The sequence below is a fragment of the Pithys albifrons genome, chromosome 15 (genome assembly GCF_047495875.1).
Source record: "Pithys albifrons albifrons isolate INPA30051 chromosome 15, PitAlb_v1, whole genome shotgun sequence".
Classification (NCBI taxonomy): Eukaryota; Metazoa; Chordata; class Aves; order Passeriformes; family Thamnophilidae; genus Pithys; species Pithys albifrons.
In genome coordinates, this window is record NC_092472.1 from 14,526,493 (window position 1) to 14,552,190 (window position 25,698).

At 54.5% G+C, this 25,698-nt stretch overlaps 1 protein-coding gene across 1 annotated transcript; it reads right to left on the reverse strand.

Annotated features, from left to right (window-relative positions):
- Positions 1-1,236: 1,236 nt before the first annotated feature.
- NDST1 (N-deacetylase and N-sulfotransferase 1) lies at positions 1,237-21,884 on the reverse strand. Its single transcript, XM_071570215.1, has 15 exons — positions 21,764-21,884; positions 9,661-10,560; positions 8,601-9,083; positions 8,306-8,393; positions 7,925-8,079; positions 6,641-6,826; positions 6,138-6,266; positions 5,794-5,976; positions 5,370-5,466; positions 5,093-5,216; positions 4,763-4,937; positions 4,382-4,552; positions 3,393-3,502; positions 3,044-3,146; positions 1,237-2,931 (listed from the first exon to the last, which is right to left on the reverse strand). The coding sequence occupies exons 2-15, from the start codon at positions 10,168-10,170 to the stop codon at positions 2,812-2,814; spliced, it is 2,634 nt and encodes an 877-aa protein (XP_071426316.1). The 5' UTR covers positions 10,171-10,560; positions 21,764-21,884; the 3' UTR covers positions 1,237-2,811.
- Between the last annotated feature and the right edge of the window lie 3,814 nt (positions 21,885-25,698).

Here is a 25,698-nt window from a genome sequence, read left to right on the forward strand (position 1 = left end):
ATGGCCACTACAGCCCTGTCTGTGGGCAGGGGCTGCAAGGAGCAACCTCAGCTCAGCCTTGTGCCCTCTGAAACTCCCAGGAGGCTGCTGACTCACACCCACTGCCCCACACAGCCCCCAGGGACTCACAGCTGGGCAGGGGCTGCCTTAGGGTCTCCAATAAGAGGCTGCAGGACAAGGCTGCAGATGCATTGGTGTCCTGCTGCCCCCGGGGTCCCACTGGCCACAGTTCAGCCTGTCCCTTGTTCAGCCCAGCACAGATTTCATCAACTTTGCACATTTTTGGTAGATGCTAGAAAACATTACTGGTGCCAAGGCAGGTGAAAGGCGAGGGGGATGGATCCTCCCTTCCCCGTGGCTCTCCTTCGGCTGTGGGAGGGCAGAGACCTCATCATACTCCTGGGCACCCTGCAGCTATGGCATGGGGCTGCGCTATGCTTCTGTTAATTAACAAGCAATTAACTCAGGGCTAAGCTGGGCAGCAGCTGGGCCCACCTGGGGCAGCCCAGGGACGAGATGGGGTTTCCTCGCACATCCTTACCCAGCCTGGGTAGGGATGAGGGCTGAGGGCCAGCCCCAGGCATAGACCCACTGCTCCCTCCTGGGCTTGGGGGCACCAGAAAGGGAACCAAAGTGGGTGCATGGCCTGGCCTTACTCCAGCACGGCCAGGAATTAAAAGCCTCCTCATCCAGGAAGGCAGCTCCACGGTGCTGGCAGTCCTCTGCTCTCCCCTTGCAGCCCCCTCTCCTCCATCCAGCGGCTCCTGCAGCACCGCACATCGTTTGTCACTCCGACAGGTTCAAACAAACCCGGCTGGGATTAATTAGGCTCTGTCTTCGTTTCCTCCAGCACTTTGCAGGGGCCAGGCAGCGGAAGGCAGCAGGGAGGGAGCAGACAAGCGGGTAGGCAGGCTTGGGTAGGCAGGCTCAGGCAGGCAGGGACTGGATAATGGGGCAGGGGGAAGAAGGCACGCAGGGATCCCCCAGCCCCCCAAACCCCTGCCCCAGTGCTAATGCAGTCGGTGCTGGATGCTGTCCCAGGACGAGGAGGCTGTGGGCGCTGTGCAGCATGGATGGATCCAGGACTAGACAGCTGCTGCCACCTCGTGCATGAAGGGCTGCTCCCACACACCACTTTTCCAAACCCCTCCCAAGATGGCCCCAAAGGCAGCCAAGACCCCCAGGGACAGGACTGGATCATGGCAGTGACAAGGGACAGAGGCAACAACCAGCAAGTAAAACCAGAGCCCCTCATTTATTAGCAGTTGGTTCAACAGGACGTAACACCAGTGCTTGGATCCTCTCCCAGAACAGCTCCACAGAGGGACAGCAGGAGGTGCAGGCTCCCACAGCCCCACCACAGCTACAGGGGCTCCTGCGAAACAACTGGGTGGGAACCCCACTGCCAGCAGGGCCCCTCTGTCACCTGTTGGTGAAACACCTCATCACCTCTGCTGCTCTGGCTCCGCTTTGGAGGCAAGGATGGCATCCTGGGCACTGCAACCCCCTCTGTCGGGAACTGCTGCCATCCTGCATCCTGTGGAGCAGCTCCATCCAAGGGGAAATTTGGGCCCTTATCCCAGTAAACTCATGATGGCTCAGCCTCATCAGCCAGCAAGTTCCATGGCGTGGGAGAGCAGAGAGGGGCACCACTGGTATAAAGACGTGTCTCACACTGGGAAACTGTCCCGTTTCTCCACTGACCTTTGTCCATGTCACGCATTAACAACCAAAGAGACCACGTAAAACCCTTGGGGTTTAGGTACAAATTCTGGCACTGAAGAAAAACATCCCTCTGCAAAATGGGAACCAAATCAACCCTCCCTCAACCCCCAAAACCCCAACATTATTAAAATACTTTTGTTTTTTATATTCAAGAGGTTTGAAGTTCTCAGAATCCTACTGATTGCTGTTACCCCAATGTCTGTTCTGTCCCCGAGCCCTCCTTGTGCCAGGGAATGCCGGGCACCACTCGGCTTTACCACAGGAAACACCACATGTGTACAAGGTTGCAGGGTGGGCTTGGGGGTCAGGAGCATACTGGGAAACACACTGGGCCCAGTATGCCCAGACCAGCATGCCAGTCCCTTCTCCTGCTAGGCTAGAGTCCCACCATGCTGCCCATGAAGGGGAAGCCAGAGGCTGAGGAGCTTGAAAATTAACAGAGATGACCAAAGAAATTGTGCCCAAGTCTTTGAAATAAAAATCCACCTTATTCGCAGCATTTCCAAGTAGGTGTTGGGGGAATCCTGCAAACTCTTATGTTTCCTGCCATGGGGCTGATGGCAGGAGCACATCTGGGCTCCTCTGTGATTTGGGTCTCCACCAGCTCCATTGCTCTGCTCCAGGTCAGCAAAGTCACCACCAGTGCACCCAGAATGGCTCCTCCACCCTCGGACCTGGTGGTGAGGGACAGCTCTGCTGCTGCCCTCTGGCTCAGGGCAGTTGGAGCCTGTTTTGGGCAGAGAAAGGGGGAATTTTTGCCTCTTCTCTGCATCAGAACAGGGCAGGAAGGGATCAGGAATTAAAAAGGAAAAATAAAATGAAAGAAACACAGGTATGGGGCAGGCGGAGAGGTGGCAGCACAGGGACTGTAGAATTGGACTGCCACTCAAGCAGCTGTACACTCCTGGGGTCCCCTCCAAGCCTCAGGTGCAGCCACACGCTCCTGGGGATCCCCTCCAAGCCTCTGGAGATGCTGTACGTTTCCATGGGTCCCCTCCAAGGCCACAGCTGGGTATTGCTGAGAAGGTCCCACCAGAGCAGGGGTCGGCCCCGCTCAGGTATTGCTGGGGTGGCAGCAGGCAGCAGCTACCTGGTGCTCTGCAGCTCCTCCCGCAGCCAGGTGGGCAGTGTCTGCCCCATTTTGTACAGGAGCTTGGAGAGCTCTATGTTATGGTCCCTGTAATAGTCCCGCAGGAAGGCGCGTGACTGCAATGGGAGAACAAAGAGGAGGGTCAGGTGGAGCAGCCCCAAGCCCATCACCCTGGCACAGCCCCCAGAGCCTCTCAGGATCATCCCAGGAGGCTTTTTGCATACTTACATCCGAGTCCATCTCGGGATACTTCCTCCCTTTGCTCTTTCCCAAGCATTTCGTTTTCCCTCCATCCAGAAGCTGACACCAGAATCCTTTCTTTGGGTCAAACCTGCAAAGTGAGAGCTTTGTCTCACCCCTCTTGCCCTGCCACACCTTCCACGGACAAGCACCCTGTCCTGCAAGCCCCACTGTTGCCCAGCCCTGCACAGGGCACTTCTTCACCTCTGGAATCCACAGCACAGCTGACATCAGCTGCCTGGCACAACATGTTCCCTCTGAAGCTATGCAATAAGCAGCCCACTAAGGCTCATTCGCCACCACATCACCTTGCTGAAAATTTCAAGGAAGGACTCACGCAAGGGTCTTGTGGTAATCGATGAAGTTGGTCACACCAAGGAATTTCTGAACCGTCTCCATCACTTTGGCAGGTTCTGTTCGGAGCAGCTTGCCGTCCAGCACCAGGATCTGGAAGGAGCAAGGTAGGGTAATGAGGTGCCACTGGCTCCCAGCCCTACTTTCCTAGGGCACAACCACACATTTGCACATCTTCAGCCACCTCAGAGCCAAATCTGCCACCAGCCTGCCCAGGGGCCCCTACTGATTGCCAGTGTGCCCACTGTTCCCTTACACTGGATGGCGGAAAAAGAAATGCAACTAAAAGCCAGGGCCAGGGCCCACCCAGGACAACATCAGAGCTTTTGTTCAGGGCTGCCTGACCCACGGCCAGACAGGATTGCAACACAGCAATTATGCCAGCAGCAGGCAACTAATAGACTCTATAAGGTTAATCAACAGTGGAAAAATCATTCAGGGATTGATCCTGTACACCCCAGCAGTGCTGCACTGTGCGGGTCATAGCAGGGCTGGCACCCAGCTCCCATTTTCCCGGCAGGTAGCTTGAACCATGGGCAGCTTCACCTGCTATTTTTGTCCTGTTCGAAGGTGTGGTGACACCACACAGGGCAGCCCCAGGAAAGCCTGTGGACAAGCATGCAGGCAAGTGTTGGGTGACTCTGCAGTCACCCATAGCACTCCTCCTCAAGCTCCCTTTCAACCCTGCAGTAACAACCCACACAGGGACATCTTTGTGCATTGTCCATCACCAGCCTCACACTGCAAGGGCTCCCTTCTTGCACAGCATCTGCCCACCGCCATTTCTCCAAGTACTTTCACTCTTCCCTCCATGGTTTTCCAGGTATATAAAAAGCAGCTCCCATGGGAGCACCTCCGCAGTGGTGGTGCGGTGAATCCTTGAATCCAAGCTCTCTTCCTCCCACATCCTTGCTTGGCTGAGGGGTCTCCACAGGTGTTGCCACTGTACGAATGGGGTGTTTCCATCCCTACCTGGTTGGCATGGTAGCTGTTCAGCCAGCGCTCGATGTGGGTGGCGTACCAGCCCGGCACCAGGCAGCGGTTCTGCAGGGTCCGGAGCTTTGGAGCGGCCTCAGGTCCTGCTGTGATCACCTCATGGAAGGTGTATTTCAGGGCAACTGGGTCATCGTGGGCTCGCTGGTGCTGTGAGGCAGGAGCAAGGCAGGTTTGTTCCTGGGGTAACCCAAATCCTGGGCTCCCCAAGAGGTGCAGCAGCTCCCAAATCCCCACAATGCATCCTCATGGATAAATTCAGCCAAGTGTGGTGCCAGTTGTCGCTTCACATCCCAAACCAAGCCACCCTGCCCACTGCCCCATGGGACTGCCCAATGCAGAGGAAAGGCAGAGGCTCACCTGATACCAGGAGTAGGCTCGGTCTGCAGGGTTGATGAGGATGGTGATGACTTTGGCCTTGGACAGCAGGGCTGCAGCTCGCCGGGGAGCCACTTCAGAGTCAAAGTAGTTGGCACTTTTCTCAAAGTAGAAGTCAGAGGTGGTGTTGGAGGGGATAGGGAAGAACTCCATGTACCTGGGGGAGGCACAGCGTGAGGCAGGCACCGGGGCACCACAAGATGTGCACAGCACACCCCTCGCAAGTGACATCTCAGACACTCAGATGGGAAACCCCACAGCACCACTGGTCCCATTCCTGCCCAGCTCAGTCCCCACAGCACAGACACCCACCAGTCAATGCCCTTGTGATAGTTGTGTCCATTGAAGAACTGTATCTCCTCAAAGGTCTCTGAGCTGGGGTAGTTGCTGCTCAGGTCTGGATGCATCCCAAGGAAGAGATAAAGGGCAGTTGTTCCTGCAGACAGAGAGAAAGCAGGAGCCGACTTGAGGCAAACCTCCCTTCAAGCTCTGCTTCAGGGCAGAAGGGCTGAGAGAAGCTATTTAGGGGTGTGAGAAGTCCTGTCAAGCCTCCCAGAATGCTCATGGCACCAAGGGTGAAGGGAAGCACCTGTTTTTTGAGGCCCGATGATGAGAAGCTTTGGGAATCGGTCACAGGTCTTTTCTTTGGACCAAATGTCTTTGTGCCGTTTGTCTTCACAGGGATCCTGAAATACAGCAGGGGGGATCAGGGACAAGGCAGCCTGGATGGAACTGCACATCACTGCTCAGCCCCTCCAGCCTGAGCAGACACATGGGAGACCACACTGCTCAAGAGGCAAGACAAAGACTGGGCTGATCTCCAGATCTACGGTGTAAACTCCTTCCTGGAACTGCCACAGAACCAAAGAGAGGTGAAAAACCACTGCTTACCCAGGGAATCAGAGGTAGTTTCCAACTACCTGAGGAGGTAATTTAGTCCAACCTCCAGCTATACCACACTTCCTTCTCCCAGCACAACAAACAGGGCCTCTCCATCAAGGCATGGGGGGTACCTGCCACAGCGGGTCCTTCTCTTCAGAAAATATCTGGAAGTATTTCTGTGCCAGCTGCACAGGTGGCAACGTCTGCAGCTTCAAGTTGGTCCAGGAGTTGAGGAAGCGGACCAGGTGCTTGAAGGTGTACAGGCCCAGGCGATCATTGCCGTAGTTGGACAGATGGGTCATGAAGATGCTGATCTGAAGTGGAGAGGACAGAGCAGGGGTTAACACAGCCCTACCCAGCAGCCATCCCATGCAAACAGTTCTGACCCTGGCTGAGGACCTCGAGGACTTGTTCCACAGCAGTGCTGGGACAGCTCTGTGAGATGCCTGTCCGTCTGCCTCTGGGCAGTACTTACAGGGTTGAGAAGCACAGTCAGGAACAGTTCACCCCCATTGATGATTTTGTCCAGCTCACTGGAGCCACCAGGATACTCATTGTAGAAGATTGTGTGCGTGAAGAGGCCACAGGTTTGCCGGGGGAGTACCTGGGGCAGCAAAAAGATATGGATGGAGCAAGTGGAGAAACCAGAGCAAAATGAAACAGTCACATGACCCCCTCCAGGCTTCCAGAGCTGGATGCCCTTCCCTTCCCAAAAAAAAGGGAGTCCTCAATCCCTTGTAGGTCAGGACCAGTTCCACTGTCCCTCACCACCCTCAACTTGAATCCACACAGCAGAAGGGACACTGTGGACAGAGGGAAAAGCCAAAAATTGTCCTCACACAAGCCTCCCCCATGCAGAATGAGCAGAGGGCACAGCCCACTCGAGTGGAAGCTGTCCAGAGACCACCCACTGAGGTCCTGGGTTTTGTTAGGGAGACAAGAGGAGAGAAGCACCAGAGACAAAGCCTGGCCACTAACCATAATGCCATTGTGGATGAAGCCACGGCGATAACGAGCAGGTTTCAGGTGAGGATACTCCTCTGTGCTGGTCACTTTGATTGACCAAACCTGCTTCCAAGCTTCATACAGCTGCACATGGACAGGGTACACACCAGAGTGGTGCGGGGCCACAGCGTACCCCATGTCGGTGGGGATGCCATGCTCCTGCAGAGAAGAGAGTGGGAAGTGAGTGACTGTGGAGACTCCAAAACTCACAACATCCCAAACCAATCTCTCTGCAAGGGACTGCCCATTCCCCACTAAAAATTGTCTAGTCATGTCTCTGGAGAGCAACCAGGGCAGGGTTGAGCATCCTCTCCTATGCCCAACTGTCTTCATACAAGGGAGCCCAGGAGCAGACACGCTGGATGGACACCAGCTCCTCTGCTTCACTCAGACCATCCTCATCACTGTCATCTGCTGTCACCAACAGAACAGCAACAGCAAAGCTTTTCTTGTGAAGAACAAGGAGATACAGCTATACAGGACTGTAAATTGGTTTACATCAGTAGATTTAAAACAGCCTGTAAATTCTGAGCTGGACAACTGCCTATCCCAAGTAGGGGTGGTCTGGTGTCTCTCTAATTAAGCATATTATCAGATAATGAATTCAAGTCAGTCTGAAGATCCCTCTCTTGGGCCATAGGAGGCAATCATTACTACTGAGTCTGGCTTTACTCCCTTGGATTCAAGACAGCTGCCAGTCAGTCACAGCACAGTCTGGTGTCAGTGCTGCCTTCAGCAGAGCCACATAAAGGACAGCTGAAGAGGACAAACAATCCCTGACCAAGCTGAAGGACAGAGCCTGCTTTTATAAACCAAATATTTCCCCGAAAGCTCGGCCTGCAGAGGGAGTTTCCATCAGCTGGAGGCTCTCAGCACAGCATCGCCCCAGGATCCAACACCATCATCCAGCACAGCATCACAGGGTGCCAAGCTGAGCATTGCCCTGGACTTGAACTCTGCACTCACACGGTGCTGGGCCAGGCAGACACAGTTGCAGTGCACAGACAGGGTCTTCCCTTGAACAGACACTAAGGTAGCTCACTGTCAAAGCAGCAAGTTGGCTGGTGCAGATAAATTCTTTTGCTCCAGGTACAAGTGTATAATTGGATTTACCACCAAGCGGCAATGTGGGGGATATGACTTAATGTCACCAGGTCCCTTTGTTCCAAGCAGAGACCATCTCCTGAGAATCCTCTTTGCTCTCCTTCTCCTCTCCTTCCCCCCCACAAACACCCCCACTGGTGGCATCTTACTCACGACAGCGAATTTCTTGTTTAAGGTCATCTGCTCAGCGAGAACCGACTGGTTGTGGAAGAGGTGAGGCTGCATGTGGCTCCACATGTGGGGGAACCACCAGAACTCCTTCACGTAGGACAGCAACAGGTCATCGCCTTCATCCTCAGCATCGGTACCTGCAGACACAACTGCTGTCACCACGGAGCATGCAGAGCATGTGAGCAGCAGGAGCAGAGGAAGCGGGAGCCCCTCTCAGTGACTCACTGAGCAGGTGGTGGGAAAATAGGGTGGGATGCCTGAGGACCCTCCTGCAGCCCCAACAGCTGTCTCTCTGAGTATCAGTTGGTGTCCCAACACCAGCTGTGTGGTACCCACAGGAAAAGATGCCCTTGCCCTCCTCACCTGTGTGGAAGAATTTTCCTGAGTATCCCAGGTTGAAGGTGAAGTTTGGGATGTGGGTGCGCAGCTCATTCTGTGTGTCAAACAGTGCCTGAGAGGAGAGAGAAAACAAGGTGTCCTCAGCCCATGGCCTCAGGGATGGCTGCCACACCAGAGTGAGGACCCATGTCCCTGATTGCTTCGCAGAGGAGCTCCCAGGAGGACAGAGGACTCTCTGGGAAAAGGAAAGCTCATCCCTGAGCAAGCACAAGTGTCCCGCCCCATGCATCCCCTGCCCACCCAGCCAGGACAGGTGCACCTTGACATCTTCCACTTTCATGCGTGTGCCCTCCTTGCCCACAAAGATGTCATCGATGTCCACCAGGATGTAGCGGTCGAGGGGCAGGGAGAGCCTCTTGCCCGTCAGGAAGGAGACAGAGTCCACAAAGACCAACTTGTGCAGCCAGAAGTTGAGGTTGTTGCCAAACAGCACCCTCTGGATGCCGTCGTGGAGGCCCAGGTCCTGCATCACAGTGGTGTGCAGCGCGGCATCCACGCTCATGTGCGGGATGGACTCAGCTGACTTGGTCTTGGCCAGGAGGACCGGCTCATAGGTGGAGTGGTTGGACTGGAAGACAGTCCAGTCCTCCCCAGGGAGCACTCCCTTCTCCACCTCGCTGGGGCGCGTGATGTAGAGCAGGGGTGACTTGGGGTTGATGCTGCAGTCCTTCAGCGCCAGGTTGGAGTGGAGAAAGAGGGGGAAGCCCTTCAGCTGGGCACTCAGCAGGCTGTTCTCGTTGGCCTGCATGAGGAAAATGGGGGCTAGAGCAGATGGCACACAGGGCACAAGGCAGGGGCTCACTGGGGACACCAACAGCCACAGCAACAGAGGAAGCCGCTCACCATCCCTGGAGATCTGGGTGCTGGGTCCCCCCCTTCCTCTCCAGAGCATGGGGAGCCCTTGTCCCTCTCACACACTCAATCCTGCTCATGTCCAATGTGTAAAATGCCCCAAGGTTGGGAGCCCTGGGCAGGAGAAGGGCTACTGAGCAAAATACCTGCTCATGCTTTTTGGAGTCATCAGGAGTCATTCCTGGGAAACAGGGATGCTAAAAGCAACTGGATCCCAGGAATGTGCTTTTACCCCTGAAACACCCAGAGGCCACACAACCCCTCCACGGGGAGAGGGCTAAGATGGTGACATCTGCTAGAAGCCTGTGCCCTGTGCCAGGTTGCAGCCCAGCTCCACACCAATTCAGGTTGCTGACAGAAAGCATGGAGAGGGCAAAGTCCCTCTGGGGCAGCAGGATCCCAGAACCATCCTGCTCACATCCAGCCTGGCAGTGGGGTCTTGGCTTGCCCCATGTACCCCCCCTTACCTTGAAGAAGCCGATGATGCCCACGCCATACTCCACACAGTACTTGTCCAGAAGTTCCCGGTTCCAGGCATCCAAGTTGACATACTTGAGGATATTCTCGTAGATGATGAGTGCAAAGCGTCCCCGGTCCTTGTCAGTCAGCGTGGGCATGTCCCCCTTCCCCGGGGCAATCTCTGTCCTATACTTGAAGCGACTTGACTCCAAAATGGCCACAATCTCCTGGCCCAGCTGGGAGTAAAGGCTCTCCACAAAGACCAGCACCAAGGGATCCGTGCGGGAGGAGTCGACCACCTTGATTGTTTTCAGTGGCAGCAAGCGGGAAGGGGCGACCTTGGGCTCATCACAGTCTGGCCCTGCCACGTCCCCAGAGGGCTCCAAGCCCTTTTTCCACCCATATAAATAATATGCAGAGATGAAAACACTGAGAAGGCAGAAGGCAAAGAGCAGGAGCAACACCACCTGTGGAGAGAGCTGCCAGATACCTCGCCGGGCCCTGGCCAGCACAGTCATCCTTGCATCCGCTGGGCAAGGTGGGGCCCCTCTCCTCTGCTCACCCCCTCCCCTCACAAGCCCCGGGGAGGGGAAGAAGCAAGCAACCAACCAAAATAAAATCAGGTAAAATAAAACTGAATAATACTAATAAATTAAAATACTAGCAGGCTGCCTGTGCAGGCTCTCTCCCCTCCAGCAGTCGGGCGTCCCTCGCTGTCAGCTTCATGTCACCATGGCAGAGGCACCAAGAGTTCCCTTGCTGAGCCGAAATTCCTGTGGCAGCAGCAGCGGTGGCAGCAGCAGCCCCATGGCCTCAGCGGGGCGAGGGGGTAGCGGGCGGCCTGGGCACAGCACATGGTGGGAATGTGGCCATGGCAGCTCCCTGGTTCTCCGGCTCCACACGGCACCCTGCGAGACAGAGGTAGGATGAGAGCGCAAGGAGAGAGGACCAACGCTGCTGCTGTTTCTGCCGGCACGACAGCCCTGGCAGATCCCTCGGCAAGCTCGCTGGCATGCCAGGGCTTGCCACAAGAACGCTGTGAGCTCCGACAGTGCCGGGGATGGGGCGGGAGCGCAGCGCGCACGCGTGCCCTGGGATTCCAGCTGCGGGGTGAGCCTGGAGTGCAGCAGCATCACCAGGTGCTATGGAGGGGAGCCCCCAGCCAGCCCCCCATGAGTCCCTGTTGCCTCAAGTAGCTGGAGAAGCAGCCCACTCCTGTTTGCCCAGTGAGAGCCAGGCTGTATCAAAGAGAATGGTGGGGGGAGGCCCCCCATCACCCAGCCTGGCTGGCAGGGAGGGACATGGGCAGCTGGCCAGATGGGCGGCTCAAGGCCGAGCCAAGAGCTGCCAGACAAGGTCACTGAGAGGGGCATGCGAGAGCGTCCATGTGGAGCAAAAGAGGCCTTGGGAACATTTTTCCCCTCCCTGTGAGAGGCCCATTTGAAAAAAGGATGGCACTGCTTGCTGAGAGGTGAAGCCACCTGGGTGACACATAGATGCAGCCAGTGTGGTTAAGGAAAAAATAGTACTGGCATGGTGCCTTACAGCCCTTCCCCAAACTCATCACGTGTTGGGGACAATGGCAGGAGTCCCCACTCCTCCCAGGGAGAGCTTCCTGTGCCCTGCCAGCTCTGTGACTGAGCACCCTCCCAGCGCACACCAGCCAGGCTTCTAACAGGATTAAATGTGGCCAGCTGAGTGGTACTGTGGATTACAGACTGGGGCTTGGCAGGGTAATCCTGTCATCCCTGCCCTTCCCTGCAGCGAGTCCTGCTCCAGACACTGCTTCCCAACCTTGCTGGCATGGCACTGCTTCAGCCAGGCCCCCGCAGGTGCCACCAGCAGCCAGTCTCCACCCAGCCTCCACCACCATCTCCTCCATCGCCAACTCCACCATGCACAAGCAACAGCTTTCTGTGCTGCACACGGCAGAGCACCTGGGTTTATTGATTTGCAATTTATTTTTGTGCACATGGATGATCTTGAAGCAGGACCAAGAGAGGATGCACCTCCACTCTCAGCCCCTCAAGGCATGCCCTGCCTGTCTCACCTCACTTTTTTCTCCCCAGTGGGGCTGGACCTTCAGCAATCCCAGGCAAACAGGATTTTAGAGCAGAGTGCTTGTCCAGGTCCAAAAGCAGAAGCACACGGAGATGCTGATTTTATGGATGTGCCTGTGCAGAGGCAATACCTGTCTAGGGATAGGGAGAGCTGGGACTGCGTTACCCAGCATCCTGGCCATGACATCCTGCTCCCTCTCCGTTTCTTTCATCTGCCAGCAGCAGTGGGTACAGGCAGCCACATTCCCACAGTGAAAGGTGGGCAAATGACAGCAGTGGGTTTGATGCCAAATGCTGGAGCCAGCAGCTGATGGACAGGACTGTGTGTCCATCCCTGCACCACCCTCCACGAGGCAGGGTATAGGGCTCTGCACCTACATCACCTGCCATTTCCAAGGGCGCTTCATTAGTCCATCCTCTTCTAAGAGCTTTTAATTACAGTACATAATGACCATGCTTTGGAGACAGCATCTCCAGGTAGACACCAGCTGACTCTCCCCAGGCTGCCACGTCAAAGCCTGCCCGGGCAGGGGCCAGTGCTGGACCCCCGGAGCAGCCAGGTGTGAGCCAGGACCGGGGCAGGCAGCGTCACGCCCCACGCACCCGCCAGTGTGGCAGCGAGCAGGCAGGAATCCTGCTCTGCCGGTTCACTGCCAGAGCAAACCCTCCACGGCGAGGATGCTCAGGGGGTTAGGGCGATGCTACGGCGTGGGGATGCTCCTGCTCAGGGCTTTCCGCATACAAGTGGGTGTTGGCTGCATTCTGCCCAGCAAATCTGCACCCCTGGCAGTGGTGGGAAAGCTGACAGCTCCCCGTCAGAGAAGGAAGCAGGTTTAGGTCCAAGAGCACAAAACAAGTCCTTGAGACCAACAGCTTTTCTAAAACAAAAGGGAAACATGATGGTAAAACAGAAAAAAAACACAGGAGCTGGCAAGGTGACAGCCAGGGTCAAACTTCCTTTTAACCTGATTTTTAGAAGCTGCTCCGGTGCCTTTTAAATCCACAGTGGTTATTTAAAAGGCAAGAGCTGAAAATGTCAGCCTGAGTCCCACACACAGACTTCAGGCCCCCAGAAACACTGTACAGTGATGGCAGGCTCCCATTACCCAGGTGGGTGCACAGCCACAGCCACATGCCAAGAACCTTGGTAGAAAGAGCCCTGGAAAATGCTCTTTTCTGGTGGGTTTCTGAGCAACACAGCAGCTCAGGCTCCACTGGAGGGGAGGCTCAGCAAGGAGACTTAGCCACAGTGCTCTTAATCCGGCTGCCCTGACAAACACAATCAGCATCTGAGTGGCTTCCCAGCGTGGCTGGGAGCCCAGCACACCCTGCAGAGCTGGATCTGACCCCAGGACAGGCACGGAGTGCAACCAGTGGACAGGGAAGCCCTTTACTATCAGCACTTCAAAACTAAGAGGGCTGCAGGAGGAAGAGGAAAATGGTTGAAAGCTTTTCTCAGTCCATCCCCCACTGCAGTTTGGAGGCTGAGGTTTCTCCCTGCCCAGAGTTATTTGCCACAAACACTCCCTTGGGAAACACTGCACCCCAGAAAGCCAGAGGGGCACTGCAGGAGATGAGAGGGGATGAAATCATCTCCATTAGCAGCTTGCAGTGCTCTTCCTTTCACCTCCAGAGAGATTTTGCAGGGATGCAATGGGAGGATCAAATATAAGCAAGGAAGTGCAAGTAGATCCAGAGGAGAGGAAAGGGTCAGTGATTCCAGCAGACAACCACAGCAGGGTATGATTTATTGGGGGGTGGAATATATCTGGCTGCAGGTGCAGGCAGTGAACATCAGGCAGTTCATAAGTCCCAACTGTCAGATAAATCAACTGTCCCAACCTCGGAGCCCAGGGATGGGAGATGAGCTCAAAACTACAGGTGTGACACAGCAAGAAATTGCTCACACATTTCCCTTGTACCACTTTGGAAACGGCTGCAAAGGGGAATCAGGAATCCACCTTTAGGAAGAAGATACCCCAAGACTTCATGCAAGAACCCTAACCCCTGACTCCAGTAGCTCACAAACCTCCAACATTCAACCCACAGAGCTGAAGCCACATCCTTAATACCGCAGTCAGATGGGTCATCCTGCTCCTCTCCTGCCGGCACCCTCTGGGTGGGCACCCCTGCTCCTCACTCTTCATCATCATAGGGAAAGACCACTTGGGAAATCTCCAGGTCACCACCATGCCAGCTCCACTTCTCCATGTAAGCCAGCCCTGGGGGGTTAAGCACGGATGGAGGAGGATTTAGAGGCAGGATGTTAAATTGCATTGCACAGCTCAGTGATTTGCAATCACTCCTGCTCACTCCAACATTTCCCTTCCCATATCCAACCACCACAGGGAATGTGGCCCCACCAACACATCTGCTTCATCTTCTGCTTGGACATTTGAAGGCAAAAGGCTACTGGAAGGTCTAAATTTGGCCAGGCTAGGACCCAAGCCCCCAGCAGGGCAAAAGTGCTCATCCCACCCCACCTCCTGTTTCTTCCACACCCTAGGCACCCTCACCAGCACCCCCAGCAATCACTAGCCGATGCCCTGCAGCCCTGGGAATCAGCACTACCTGTAAAAGATGCACAAAAGGCGCCAAATTATTATTAATAGGTTTAAGTTCCCTCTAGAGGGAATCCCCTTCACTTGCTGGTAATATTTAGAGGGCTACAGATCTAAAACCACTGAGCTAAGCACGTCCTTAGAGAGGAGATTAATGCTATCACATTATTCAAGAGACAACTGTGAGCTCATGACAGGGGAGCTTGCTTTGAAAATGAAAAAGTAACTGGCGTGAAAAAATGGCCTTTAAAACACCCACCTCTGCACTGTTGCCTTTATCAGCTCTGAATGGCAGCGACACCAGCTGCAACTGGAAATATCTGCAGAGAGCTGAAATTACAGGCAAGGGAAAAGAGCTATCACAGGGTGCAAAGGACCACAGCCTGTCCCTGTCCCCATCATCTCCCTCCCGAGCCAGACCCACTGGCCAAGAGTGGACACAAGAAGGAAAAGATGATCTCCTTTACTGTGGTGCACGGTGATGATCCCACCAAGGTGCTCCGGGAGCTGGGAGCAAAGCTCTGCACCACAGCAGCTCTGTGACCCCACAGCCGCCCAGGGAGAGAAACCAGGCACAAAACTTCAGGGGAGAGGGATGCAAAGCAGACAGAGAGGGGAAAACATGCAGAAGGACACAGAGGAACAGAAAGGAGTTCGTCCTGGTCACCTACTCTCCAAGGTTGCCCACAGGGTTTTGCAATACCAGATAAGGAGTGTCTTAATGGTAGATTACACTGGCTGCTTAAGCGCTTTGCAACCAGTAGTTACAACCTGCCATGGAAAAAACACCCTGCTGCTGGGAGAGGGACAGTCCCAGCTGGCTTTCCTAAGGACAGCAGCCTCCCCCAGTGCCCAAAAGGTGCAAAAGTAAAGAAAACAGAAGCCTGGCAGCTGCCCTTGGCACAGGCAGGGTCAGGCAGCCACCAATGCTGCTCCCACCCAAATCCCATACAGTTGGGATTCTCCCCTCCATGTACAGGCTGGATAGGAGCAAACACAAGGGAATACTGGGAAAACTTATCTGTGATTTGTAAGGTCTGGAGTATTTCCACCCCAGGAGGACTTCAGCATGAAAATCCTCCCCTTTGCTCATCTCTTATTGTAAGATCTGAATTATAAAGCCTGGACAGAAACGAGCAGTTGGAGCATCCACCTGAATTGCTGCTGCTGAACCACATTTCCTCTCAACGCCTCACTCCCCTCTGGAAACAAACCCCCATCTCTGTCTGCCCACCACTTGCCTGCTCCTGTGGGAAAGAAAGCAGTATGAGCAATGAGCCCAGTGAAAGTGGTCAAGGATTTTCACTCTAAAAAAGTTACTTTCAGCTGAAGTGCCCAGCTTTAGATGAGCCATTTTTTCACCCAGGAAACCCTGTTAGCCCTTCAGTTTTACTGCAGAAGATAAAAGTAATCTTTTTCTTGGGTTTCCTTCAATCATGAGAGTGGTTCATTCCCTGCAGAGGGATGGAAAGGGAAGGTTTGGTGTGCAGTGAATCACTGCAAGTATTTGAATTTTTAGGGGAGAAGAAGTCTGAATAAATTAAAGAAACCCAGCTAAATCCCCAAAGAACTGGGTAAGGTCCCTGCAAGACCATGATTAAAACTTTCTGCATGGCAGAACAGCTGGCAAACCCAACTGGCAGTGGTTTTAAGGCTAGTTCTAGCAAAACTCACATCTTACTCCCATGTGCCTGAGTCCTGCCCATGACAAAACCCGTGTCCCAGCCCCTTCCCAGCTCCAAGGTGATGCAGCCCCTACCAGTGAGGCTGTACAGAGGACCCCCCGGCAGAGGTCACCCCATTTCTGGTCCTGGAGCACCAGTGGCTCCTCACCCCCTTTGTTCTCAACATCCTGATATGGAAAAGCACCTCTCCATCTCCCAAAACCCACACGAAATCAGCCTTCTCCACAAACTAAGCCAACAATTAGCAGCAGTCATTAGCTTTCCTACGCCCCAGGGAGGCGGGCTGGGCAGACAACTCCTGGCACTGGTGATCCCCAACACCATCCCAACCAAACATCCCAACGCCCCACAGTCACTTTATGATTCAGGTTGTGCTGCTGCAACCCCCCAAAAAAGCCAGAGCCCTTTGTAGGTGACTCTTCCTCAGGAGTATTTTGTGCCCTTGAATCCTTGGAAACAGCCTCAGAGAGGAGTTGAGGGAATTCTCCCAAACCTTAATTGAAAGAGGCGTTTAACGAGGAGAGTTTCTTTTGTCTGTTAATTGAAACAGGTTCTTACTGACAAAACTCTCCATGAATTTTAAGTGGGTTCACAGGGGGAGAATATCCACTCATTGAATTGGGTTTTCCTGCTTCAAAATTTGCCATGTCGGTTCCTGTGGCTCTCCAGGCACCCAAGAGCCTTTCTGGATAATCAGGGCCTAAATCCCAAGTATTTAAAAAAAATGGACGAAGGGAAAATAATCCCACATGCATTTTTATATTTCATGGAGCAGCAGCCTGCACTCTCATCAGAGCAAGGTCTCATGAGGACTCCTACCCAAATAACATGGACTGAAAGCCTCCTGATGCCACCTTTTACAGCCTCTGACATTTTGCTTGGCCAGACTTTCCCTGCAGAGATGCTGATCCTGCTGTGAGTGTGAGGGTGACCCTGGATCACGGAGAGCTGCAGGGCAGCAGTAATTCCCCCTGCTTGGCCATGGCAGTGCTGCGAGACCCAGAGGATGGGCCAGCTGTTTTGTTTTCTTGACAGCTTCCCATTATGGAGATCCTGAAGTTGGTAGGAGAGCAGATCCATCCTGCCACAGAAGAACTGCCAGCTGTTCTGGGGAGCACAGGCTGCCCTGTGAGTGCCAACTCGTCCCCAAAGCAGCACTTTTGCAAAGCAACATCCATAAAACCACAGCATGAACCAGCTTACAGAGAGCAACTGACCCACCCAGTGACCACATTCCAGAGACATCCCTGCAAGGATGGAGCTGCTCTTCCCTCCCAGGGGCTCCCCAGATGCTCCTGCCAGACCACATCCATCCTGCCTGATGCCCCAATGCTTTGCTGAGCTGCAGATGACCTCCACTTCCCTGCAGTCTGCCAGGACAGACGGTGCCAGGAGCGCGATGCACCCGCAGGTCTGGGTGCTTGAGGCCAGTATTGAATCAGAAGTCAGAGCAGTCCCTGCCGTGGGTGTGTGTGGGTGAGCTCCTGTGAAGGCTCCTGGGGCAGCAGGTCCTTTGGGAAGGGCTGAGCAGCACACACTGACGCACAGGCGGGACGCTTCCAGGGCCAGCACTCTCCAAGGTCATGGCCGGGCCAGGCTGGAGGTCAGATCTTTTATTAGACCAATGGACACAGTTGGAAAAACCAACACATTCTGGCCGCACAGGCATTCCTTGGACATCTGTTTTTTCCTAAAGGTATTAGTTAGGCTAATAAAAGACATTACCTCTGCACACAAACTTTGTCACCCTTAAAACACACCAGAGGCTGCAAGGCTCAGCAGCTCAGGGTAAACACGGGGAGCAGGAACAGTCGTAAAGTACAGGAGCCACTTGCTGGATCTGCCCTGCTTTTACCCCCTCAAACAGCACTGGCAAAGCCCACAGCTGCCCCCAGCAAGCACAGCACTGGGGCTGCTGGCACTCGAGCTCCCTCTTGCCTCCCCTGTTTCCAGATCCATGTCTGAGGTTGCAGGAACCAAGTGGCATGTATCAGGGAAGCCTGTTGCTTTAGCTCATCTGCTCACAAGCTACAGCATCAGCCCTGTCCTCTCCTTCTCCTCTGCAGGAGCTTCAAGCCAAGCAAAAGCTCACAAAACCAACTTCTGATGCCCCACCTGCACCTCCATCCTTGCTCCACACTCTCAGTCAGTGAGAGCTGATAAAACAACTGATGCTGCTTCACATGACCCAGGCCAGCAGGGCCAGGAGACCCCACTGCTCCTGGGCTTTCCACCTGGGGACATTCCCCACCTAGGTGGGCTCCCATGTCCCCACCCAGCCATCAGGCAAATCATCCCCATTCCATGTTCCCGAACAGATTCCCCTCCTGGCCTCAATCCCACATAAATCCAGGAGGCCAGAAATGCACCAGCACAGCAAGGCGTGGATCAAGGCTGATGGAGGAGATTGAAAACGGCCTAAACTCTGTGTCCAGGCATTGATAGCAGTTTGCAACTGTGTCATTAACACTTTTTAACATGCCTCCCTTTTTTTAAGGGCCCCAAACCCTGAGGCTGCAGTGCTGTACAAGGCTGTGAAGATGCAGATGGTGTTAGGAAGGAAGGGGGTATTGGGTGAGGTGCTGACAAGAAGCTAGAAAGCATTTGGGTTTTTCTGAGACCAAGGCATGGGAGGCAGGGCCAAGAGAGCAGCAGGCTACTCTGAGGAGCAGGGACACGCTGGGAGATGTCACCCTTCCAGACCACACCCAGTGCCACAGAATGAATGAGATGCACATCTCCCTGTGAGGTGGAGAGAGCAGAGTGGGACACCTCTCACCACAGATCCAACCCTTAACATGCCCAAGCCCAGAGAGACACAAAGCACCTGTTCTTCTGTGCTTTACAAGAGTGATAAGACTCCCAAGATATTTTGGGTTCCCTGGCAGAAGGGGAACAACAGGGCAGAGCTCCTGGGAGACAGTCTTGGTCTCCCCAAGACAACCTCCATCTCACAGCTTCAGACCAGACCAGCAGCAGGACTGAACTCTGGACATGGCCACCATGGATACCAGGGCAGTTCCTTCTGGGACATCCCACATTTAGGGATCTCTTGGCCTTCCTAAACCCCTCTAGGAAGGTCTGTGCCATCTGAAAGTAGTGCTGAGGATCCTGACCCCTTCCTGGGACAGAGGGCTACAGCTGTTTTGGGGGAGGACGTAGGAATGGACTCCCCAGTGCCCTCCCTGCTGGCCAGCAGACACACATGGAATTTACAGCTTGATACTGATTCGTCTTCTGCAAGCTCTGCCATTACAGTTGGTGGCTTTTGCAGGAAAACAACATGAATCACAAGCTACAGGCCGTTGTCTCCCTGCGTCCGCATGGTGTGACTCATCCAGCCCTTCCAGGGGTCCCAGCACAAGGGCTGCCCTGCTCCTCCACACCAAGGCATGGGCACAGAGAGGGGTGCAGGGGGCACCTTCTCCCATTGGCACCTGGGGACTGGGTTGTCACAGCCCCCCAGAGGTTTGTAGGGTGGTCTCCAAGAATGCAGCATCACACTTTCCCTCCATGCGGGTCCTCCTGCTCCCATCTCCAACCCCACCAGAACACACGTGATGATGGCAGTTGTAAGAACACACAAAACAATGCCACCACCTCAGACAAAAACACACAAGGAAGCCAAGGGCAGTTCTGAGGTACTGAAGTTGGAAGGGTTGGAAACATCAATAAGAGGGCTGGGAACCCATACCCTCCAAGGCCATGAAGCAGGCACAAGACACAGGTACTGAACATCCTGTTTCTCTCTGTTGAGTCCTAACCTCATTCTAGCACACTCTACCTCAACAACCAAAAATAAAACCACCACTCATTAAGGTACATCCAGAAGGCAGAATTCCACAAAAAAACCCTTTTAAACAAAACCCTCCAGGATCCCTCTCCAGAACACAGACAAGAGAGCAGCTCCATCTCCAGTGCCCAGACAGAAGCCCCCAAGACAGGATGTTCAGTGGGACCACAGTCCTCCAGCATCGAGTGCCCCCAAAATCAAACCTGTTTATAAAAGCCTGCAGAATGAGAGGAGCAGGTGGTGCTGGTGACACTCCACTGCAGGGACAGGTCTGCCTGTGCCATACTTCACCATGACATGCTACTGAAAAAAATATTAATCATTCCCTCTTCATTCCAGCCGGGTTTTTAACTGAGGCATCTTTTTCCTTCTGTTTAAATTACCACCAACAGCGCATTAAACATGTCATGTTCTACAGTACTGACAGGACTGCACGGAGAGGGAGAAAAAACACAAAACAACCTGTAGTGAAAAGTCTGTTTGGCCAGGATGAGTTTTCAGGATGGGTTTTCATCCCCACTCAAACATGGCCACACCAGACCCACCAGCTTCCCACAGGAAGTGGGAAAGGCTTTGTGTGTGTGAACTTTCCCATCAGCATGTGTGTTCCATGCCAGTGGCTCCAGGTTGGAAGGGAGGAATTTGGGGACTGCAGCTGCTGGTACGACATGGCACATACTGGGGGCTGGGTGATGTGAACCTGATGGGTGGTTTCGGGAGGCCTTGGCTTCCCCATACATACACAAGGATGCCCCAGACACAAAGGGGCATTGGGAAACATGAGCTTCGCCTTCATCATCTTTACCCAAAGGAGCACCATGGGTGAAGGGAAGATGCTCGGTGATCCCACCAGAGGCCAGCAATGTTGGGGTTTATTTTCCTGCTGTATCAAGCCCCACACGCTTTTTCTATTGTTTAATTTCCTTCTTCTCCACCCATGGCAAGTTCACTCAGAAGCAAGGAACTTATTTCCTATTGAATTCATCCTGGTTGTTTTATTTGGAAAAGGACAACTTCCTCAGCCATGCTCCCCATGTGCAGCCGAGGGCACCAGGCACGGGACTGCCACCTCCCTATCTGCACCAGCCCAGCCCCAGAAAAAACACTCTCAAGATCAGAGTAACAAAGATGCTGCTTTGCTGCAGGAAGAGCTGCTGTTCCAAGGCTGCCGCTGACAAAGGGGCACTGCAAGGCACCGGCTTCCCAACACTGCAAGGACCAGTAGTGGGAAGATGACCATCCTCATGGTGTGTTGTGGCAGCTGCTGGCTGGGACCACAAAAAGGGAGAGCCCCAGTGCTGGGATGCAACTGCAGTGCTGGGAAGGAGCACCAGTCTCGACAGGCAGCAAAGCCTTCCAGATGGTGCCAAAGGTCGCCCAAGCTGGTGTGGCTTCTGTGCCACTGGGCACCAGGGGCTGCCCCCATCAGCAGGGAACAGCCTGCCTGTGCAGTGGTGGGGACAAACCCAAAAGACTTCGGGAGATAACACACACAGCTATGCGTGAGAGGCCCAGGATCCCACCGGTGGCAGGGAAAAGCCAGGACCTCTTCCGGGGGGGGCGGTGCGGTGTTTCTCAGGGGCGCCGGGCAGCGCGGCCAAGCCGTGCCATGCACAAGGTGTGCACCTCCCGAGTGGCTCCAGCCCCGGCCGCTCCGACGCTCTGCACGGCTTCGGCCAGCACGGCTGCACCCCCGGGCCTCGCCCCGCGCTGCAGCCCGGCCTGGCGGGCTCCTGGCCGTGTCCGGGCAGCGCCGGGGCGGGGACACCCCGGACACGGCGCGGCCTCGCCGCCCCCCGCAGCCCCCCGAGTGACGACACCCCCTGGGCCTGGCGGGGCCGCTCGGGGCGGTGGGCGCTCCGCTCCTCCCGGGCCGGTTCCTCCCGAGGGTACCGAGGGGGACCCGCCGGGCCCGGTCCCCGGCGCAGCCCGGCCGGGGCGGTGCAGGGGCTAGACCTGCAATGCCGCCCACCCGCCCTTTGTCTGCGCCGCCCGCCCCGCTCGGGCCGTACCTGCCGCCGCCGGGCCCGCTCCCCAGGCCGCCGCCTCCACCGCGCCCGCTCCGCCGGGCTCCGCCAGCCCGGCCCCGCTCCGCTCCGCTCGGCGCGTCCCGCCCGCCGCCCGGGCAGGCACCGCCCCCGCCGCCCCCCGCCAGCGCCGCCCGGGGGCTCCGCCGGGCCGGGGCCGGGGTTGGGGCTGGGGCTGCGGCCGGGGCTGTACTGCCCGCGGCGCTCGGGGCTGCCCCTGCCACGCGTGGCCCCAGCTCCTCGCCCGTCCAGCCCCCTGGGGGACCGTGAGCCCCGCGATAATGCCCCCGCAGGAGGGCTCTGATCCCGGCGCCCCGGGCGCCTGTGATGATCCGTGCACCCCGCTATGATCCGTGTGCCCCACTATGATCCGTGTGCCCCCCTATGATCCATGCGCCCCGCTATGATCCGTGCGCCCCGCTATGATCCGTGTACCCCGCTATGAACCGTGTGCCCCACTATGATCCATGTGCCCCGCTATGATCCATATGCCCCGCTATGATCCATGTGCCCCGCTATGATCCATATGCCCCACTACGATCCATATGCCCTGCTATGATCCGTGTGCCCCCCTATGATCCATGTGCCCCGCTATGATCCATGAGCCCCACGATGCTCCCTCCAGGCTCACCACACTCCCCCCGTTCCCCGGGATAAGCAGGATGGGGTGCCCGAAGGGTGCGGCCCAGGCAGTGTGTTTGGTGTAACTGGGGTGTCAGGCTCATGGCTCTTACACTCTTCCCCCAGTGTACACTCACCCTTTGTGCCAGAGTTTCGAAGCCAAGCCTGAGGTTGTCCCCATCCTCTTCCCCAGCCGCAGAACCCATGTCTCAATTCAGAGCACTGGTACATCACATTGCTTCAGTTTTTCTGCCCCAAGCCCAAGACAAGCTCAAGGGCCACATCCAAGTCACGGGTTCCAACTGCATGCCTCCAACCTGCATGCACACACACACAAAATTCCCTTCATTCCTCAGAGAGAGGAAAAATGAGCTTAACACAGCTCAGCTACTCCACTGCTGCCCCTGCCCTTGGAGGCTGTTGGGGACACCGACAGCATGTGGAGACACGTTCCAGTCCAGAGGAAGGGAGCCCACATCAATCACCAGCACAAGCTCCCCAGGTCCATCTTACTGCCCATGTCAGAAGGGATGTGGTGCACTAAGACAACACTGTCAGGTTTCATGTCTAGCCCATGGGGACAAGTTTCATGTCCAGCTCACAGGGATGAAATGTGGCAGATCTGCTGGGTTTGGTTTAGGGAGCATATTCTGGGAGAACTTCCCACTGAACCTGAGTCGAGGAAGCAATTTCAATCAAATGAAACAGGCAGATAAACAAACAAAAAGAAAAGAAGAAAGGAAATCGTAGGGAAAAGAGACACAAAGAATGGCACACAATTATGGCTGCAAATTTTCTTATGTGCTCTGAGGAGTTTATTGAAGTCAAAGTCTTCTTATCCTTAAACATTTCACTTCCCTTACAAGCTTTTTCTCTGAAGATCCCTGAATATCTTGCCAACGCCAAAGTTACTTGAAAGCTCAGAAAACAAAAAGGGACAAACAGCAAGTTTTTCAGCTGCAGACTGCTGTAAACGGTATTAAAGGGATTATTTTTTTTCAGCCTTAAATGATTTGCAAGCTCAGCCTGAAAAAGTATCTCCCCCGGGAACAGCATTCCGAGGCCATGCTAACCTCTGCCAGAGGAGATTCATGCACAAATCATTGAGCAAAAAGCCAGCAATGAGTAATCAAAGGCACGCACCAAACTCCAAGAACAATCTGCAGAATCCACAATCTCCAGTGGTAAAGTTTTCCACTGAATAATTTCGTCTGAGAAAAAAGAATTTGTTGAATTCTTCGTCTGACATTTGCTAATACTTTTTTTTTTTAAAGCATGTCTGACTCGTGGTGGAAGGAAACAGAAGGCTGCTCAGAAAGGCACTGGGGTTTATTAATACCAGCTCTGCCATTTTACATGAGTATCAGGTAGCTTTTTTTTTCTGCTGTCTTCTGTTTGAAAACACAAAGGAAACCAGTTCCTTTCCTGTGTGCTTCAAGTCACAGGCTCTTCTTCAGCACATCTGTCGGAAAGCAGTTCAGTGGCTTTCCTCCACATTGTCTCCAATTTATTAATCAACACTTTCAGCTCCCTACTGAGTTACAGCCAAATTATGGTCCCCTTGAAGTCCATGGCAGCTCTTCCACCGACTTCATTAGGACCAGAAACTGGCTCTTGAAGTCTCTGCCAATTCCTTAAGTGCTTTAACTTCAGCACTGGAGATTTCTGTTTTAATCTCCTTACGCCTGTTTCTGACACATCATTTACATGTGTGCATGCACAAACTGCACAAACTGCCCTTCCGAAACTAAAAACTGCCCTAAAAGCAAACAGAAGAGTTTTCTTTTTTTACCTGTGAATAGGTGGATTCAGGACCGTGAATGTGTCTTTGCCAGGGCTGTTGGAGGGCAGATGCCACTTTGAGGGGCCTGTTAGAGAGCCTCAGCTGCAGACCCTGCTCTGTACCAGGGAAACAGCTGGAGTTTCATCCCGCTGTGGGGGCAGTTTTGGCCTCTTCCAGCTCCAGTCTCTATTTCAAGGCCACCAGTAAGGCTACTGGTCTGGTGGCTCATGAGAACAAGTCACAGCCATGGAAACAGTGATATTTGAGCACCAGAAATTCCTGCTTGCGGGAAGCCTGGAGCTAAGACCTTCACAGGTCAAGCCACTTGCTTCCCACTGACCCCTCTCAGCCTGAACCAGTTTACTCCAGGGCCAGAGCTCGGCAGGAGAAGAGGTTGGGAGCTGCGTTCCCTTTTCCCTGGCCTTTTTGTTTAGTCACTGGCTGAGTTATGAAATCCGCCTGCAGCGTCACCCTGTCTGTGGGTTTCCCATGGGCTGGAAAGGCTATTACCGAGGAGAAGTTGGAATGTTAATTACCCATTAAGGAACTAAATCTGGGGGATTTCTCAAAGCAAATACACATCATCTCTGGCACTGACCCCACTGTGGCCGGAGCATCCTTCCAGGCAGGCTGGAGAACGCAATCCTTGCAGCCCCTGCCCTGTGCCTCCTGCTCATCCCAGCCTGGGAAGGCCCTCAGTGTTGTCCTCTGCAAGTAAGACAGCCTGGCTGGAGTTCCATTTGAGCCCAAAGAACATTTTGCAGGGCAGGCAGTTCCCTCATGGACACATCAGGACTAGTGCAGGGCAAAGTGAAAGGGAAGAATGTGTCCCAGGGAGTGGAGAAAGCCCCATCTGCCCAGAGCCCAGAGGGACTGGGAGTGTCCTGTTTACCAGCAGCTTTGGGGCTGAGGGCAGTGAAGGATTTCGAACTGATGGGCAATTTTTTAGCAGCTCATCTGGTTATTTCAGCCTGTTACCCCATAAGTGGAGGCTTGTCTGTTTCCTTGCCTCCAGCTTCCATCTGTTCCAGGGCAACATCCATAGGCTGGTACAAGCCTCACAGGGGATCATCAAGCCAGCCCTGCATGTGTGGCTCCACAGGGATAAACCCACCCTGCCTGGCTGCCACACTTGAGCGTGGAGGAGGATTCTCTGCTCCGATTCTTGAATCATAGCATCGATTGGGTTGGAAAAGACCTCCGAGGTCATCAAATCCAACTCTTGGTCCAACTCCAGTCCCTTTACCAGATCATGGCACTCAGGGCCATGGCCAGTCTCAGTTTAAAAACCTCCAGGGATGGGGAATCCACCCCCTCGCTGGGCAGCCCATTCCAATGCCTGATTACTCTCTCTGGAAAGAATTTTTTTCTGATCTCCAGCTTAAATTTCCCCTGGCAGAGCTTGAGCCCATCGTGCCCCCTTGTCCTATTGCTGAGTGTCTGGGAGAGGAGACCAACCCCCACCTGGCCAGAACTTCCTTTCAGGGAGTTCCAGACAGTGCTGAGGTCACCTCTG

Bases quoted from the DNA above. Each gene is read 5' to 3' on its own strand.
- NDST1 (XM_071570215.1), bottom strand. From the start codon at position 10,170: ATGACTGTGCTGGCCAGGGCCCGGCGAGGTATCTGGCAGCTCTCTCCA. The intron at 8,080-8,305 runs GTGAGGAGGGCA...TTGTGTCTGCAG, and splicing joins AGGAAAATTCTTCCACACAG to GTACCGATGCTGAGGATGAA. The intron at 4,938-5,092 runs GTGGGTGTCTGT...TGCCTCCCCCAG, and splicing joins TATCACAAGGGCATTGACTG to GTACATGGAGTTCTTCCCTA.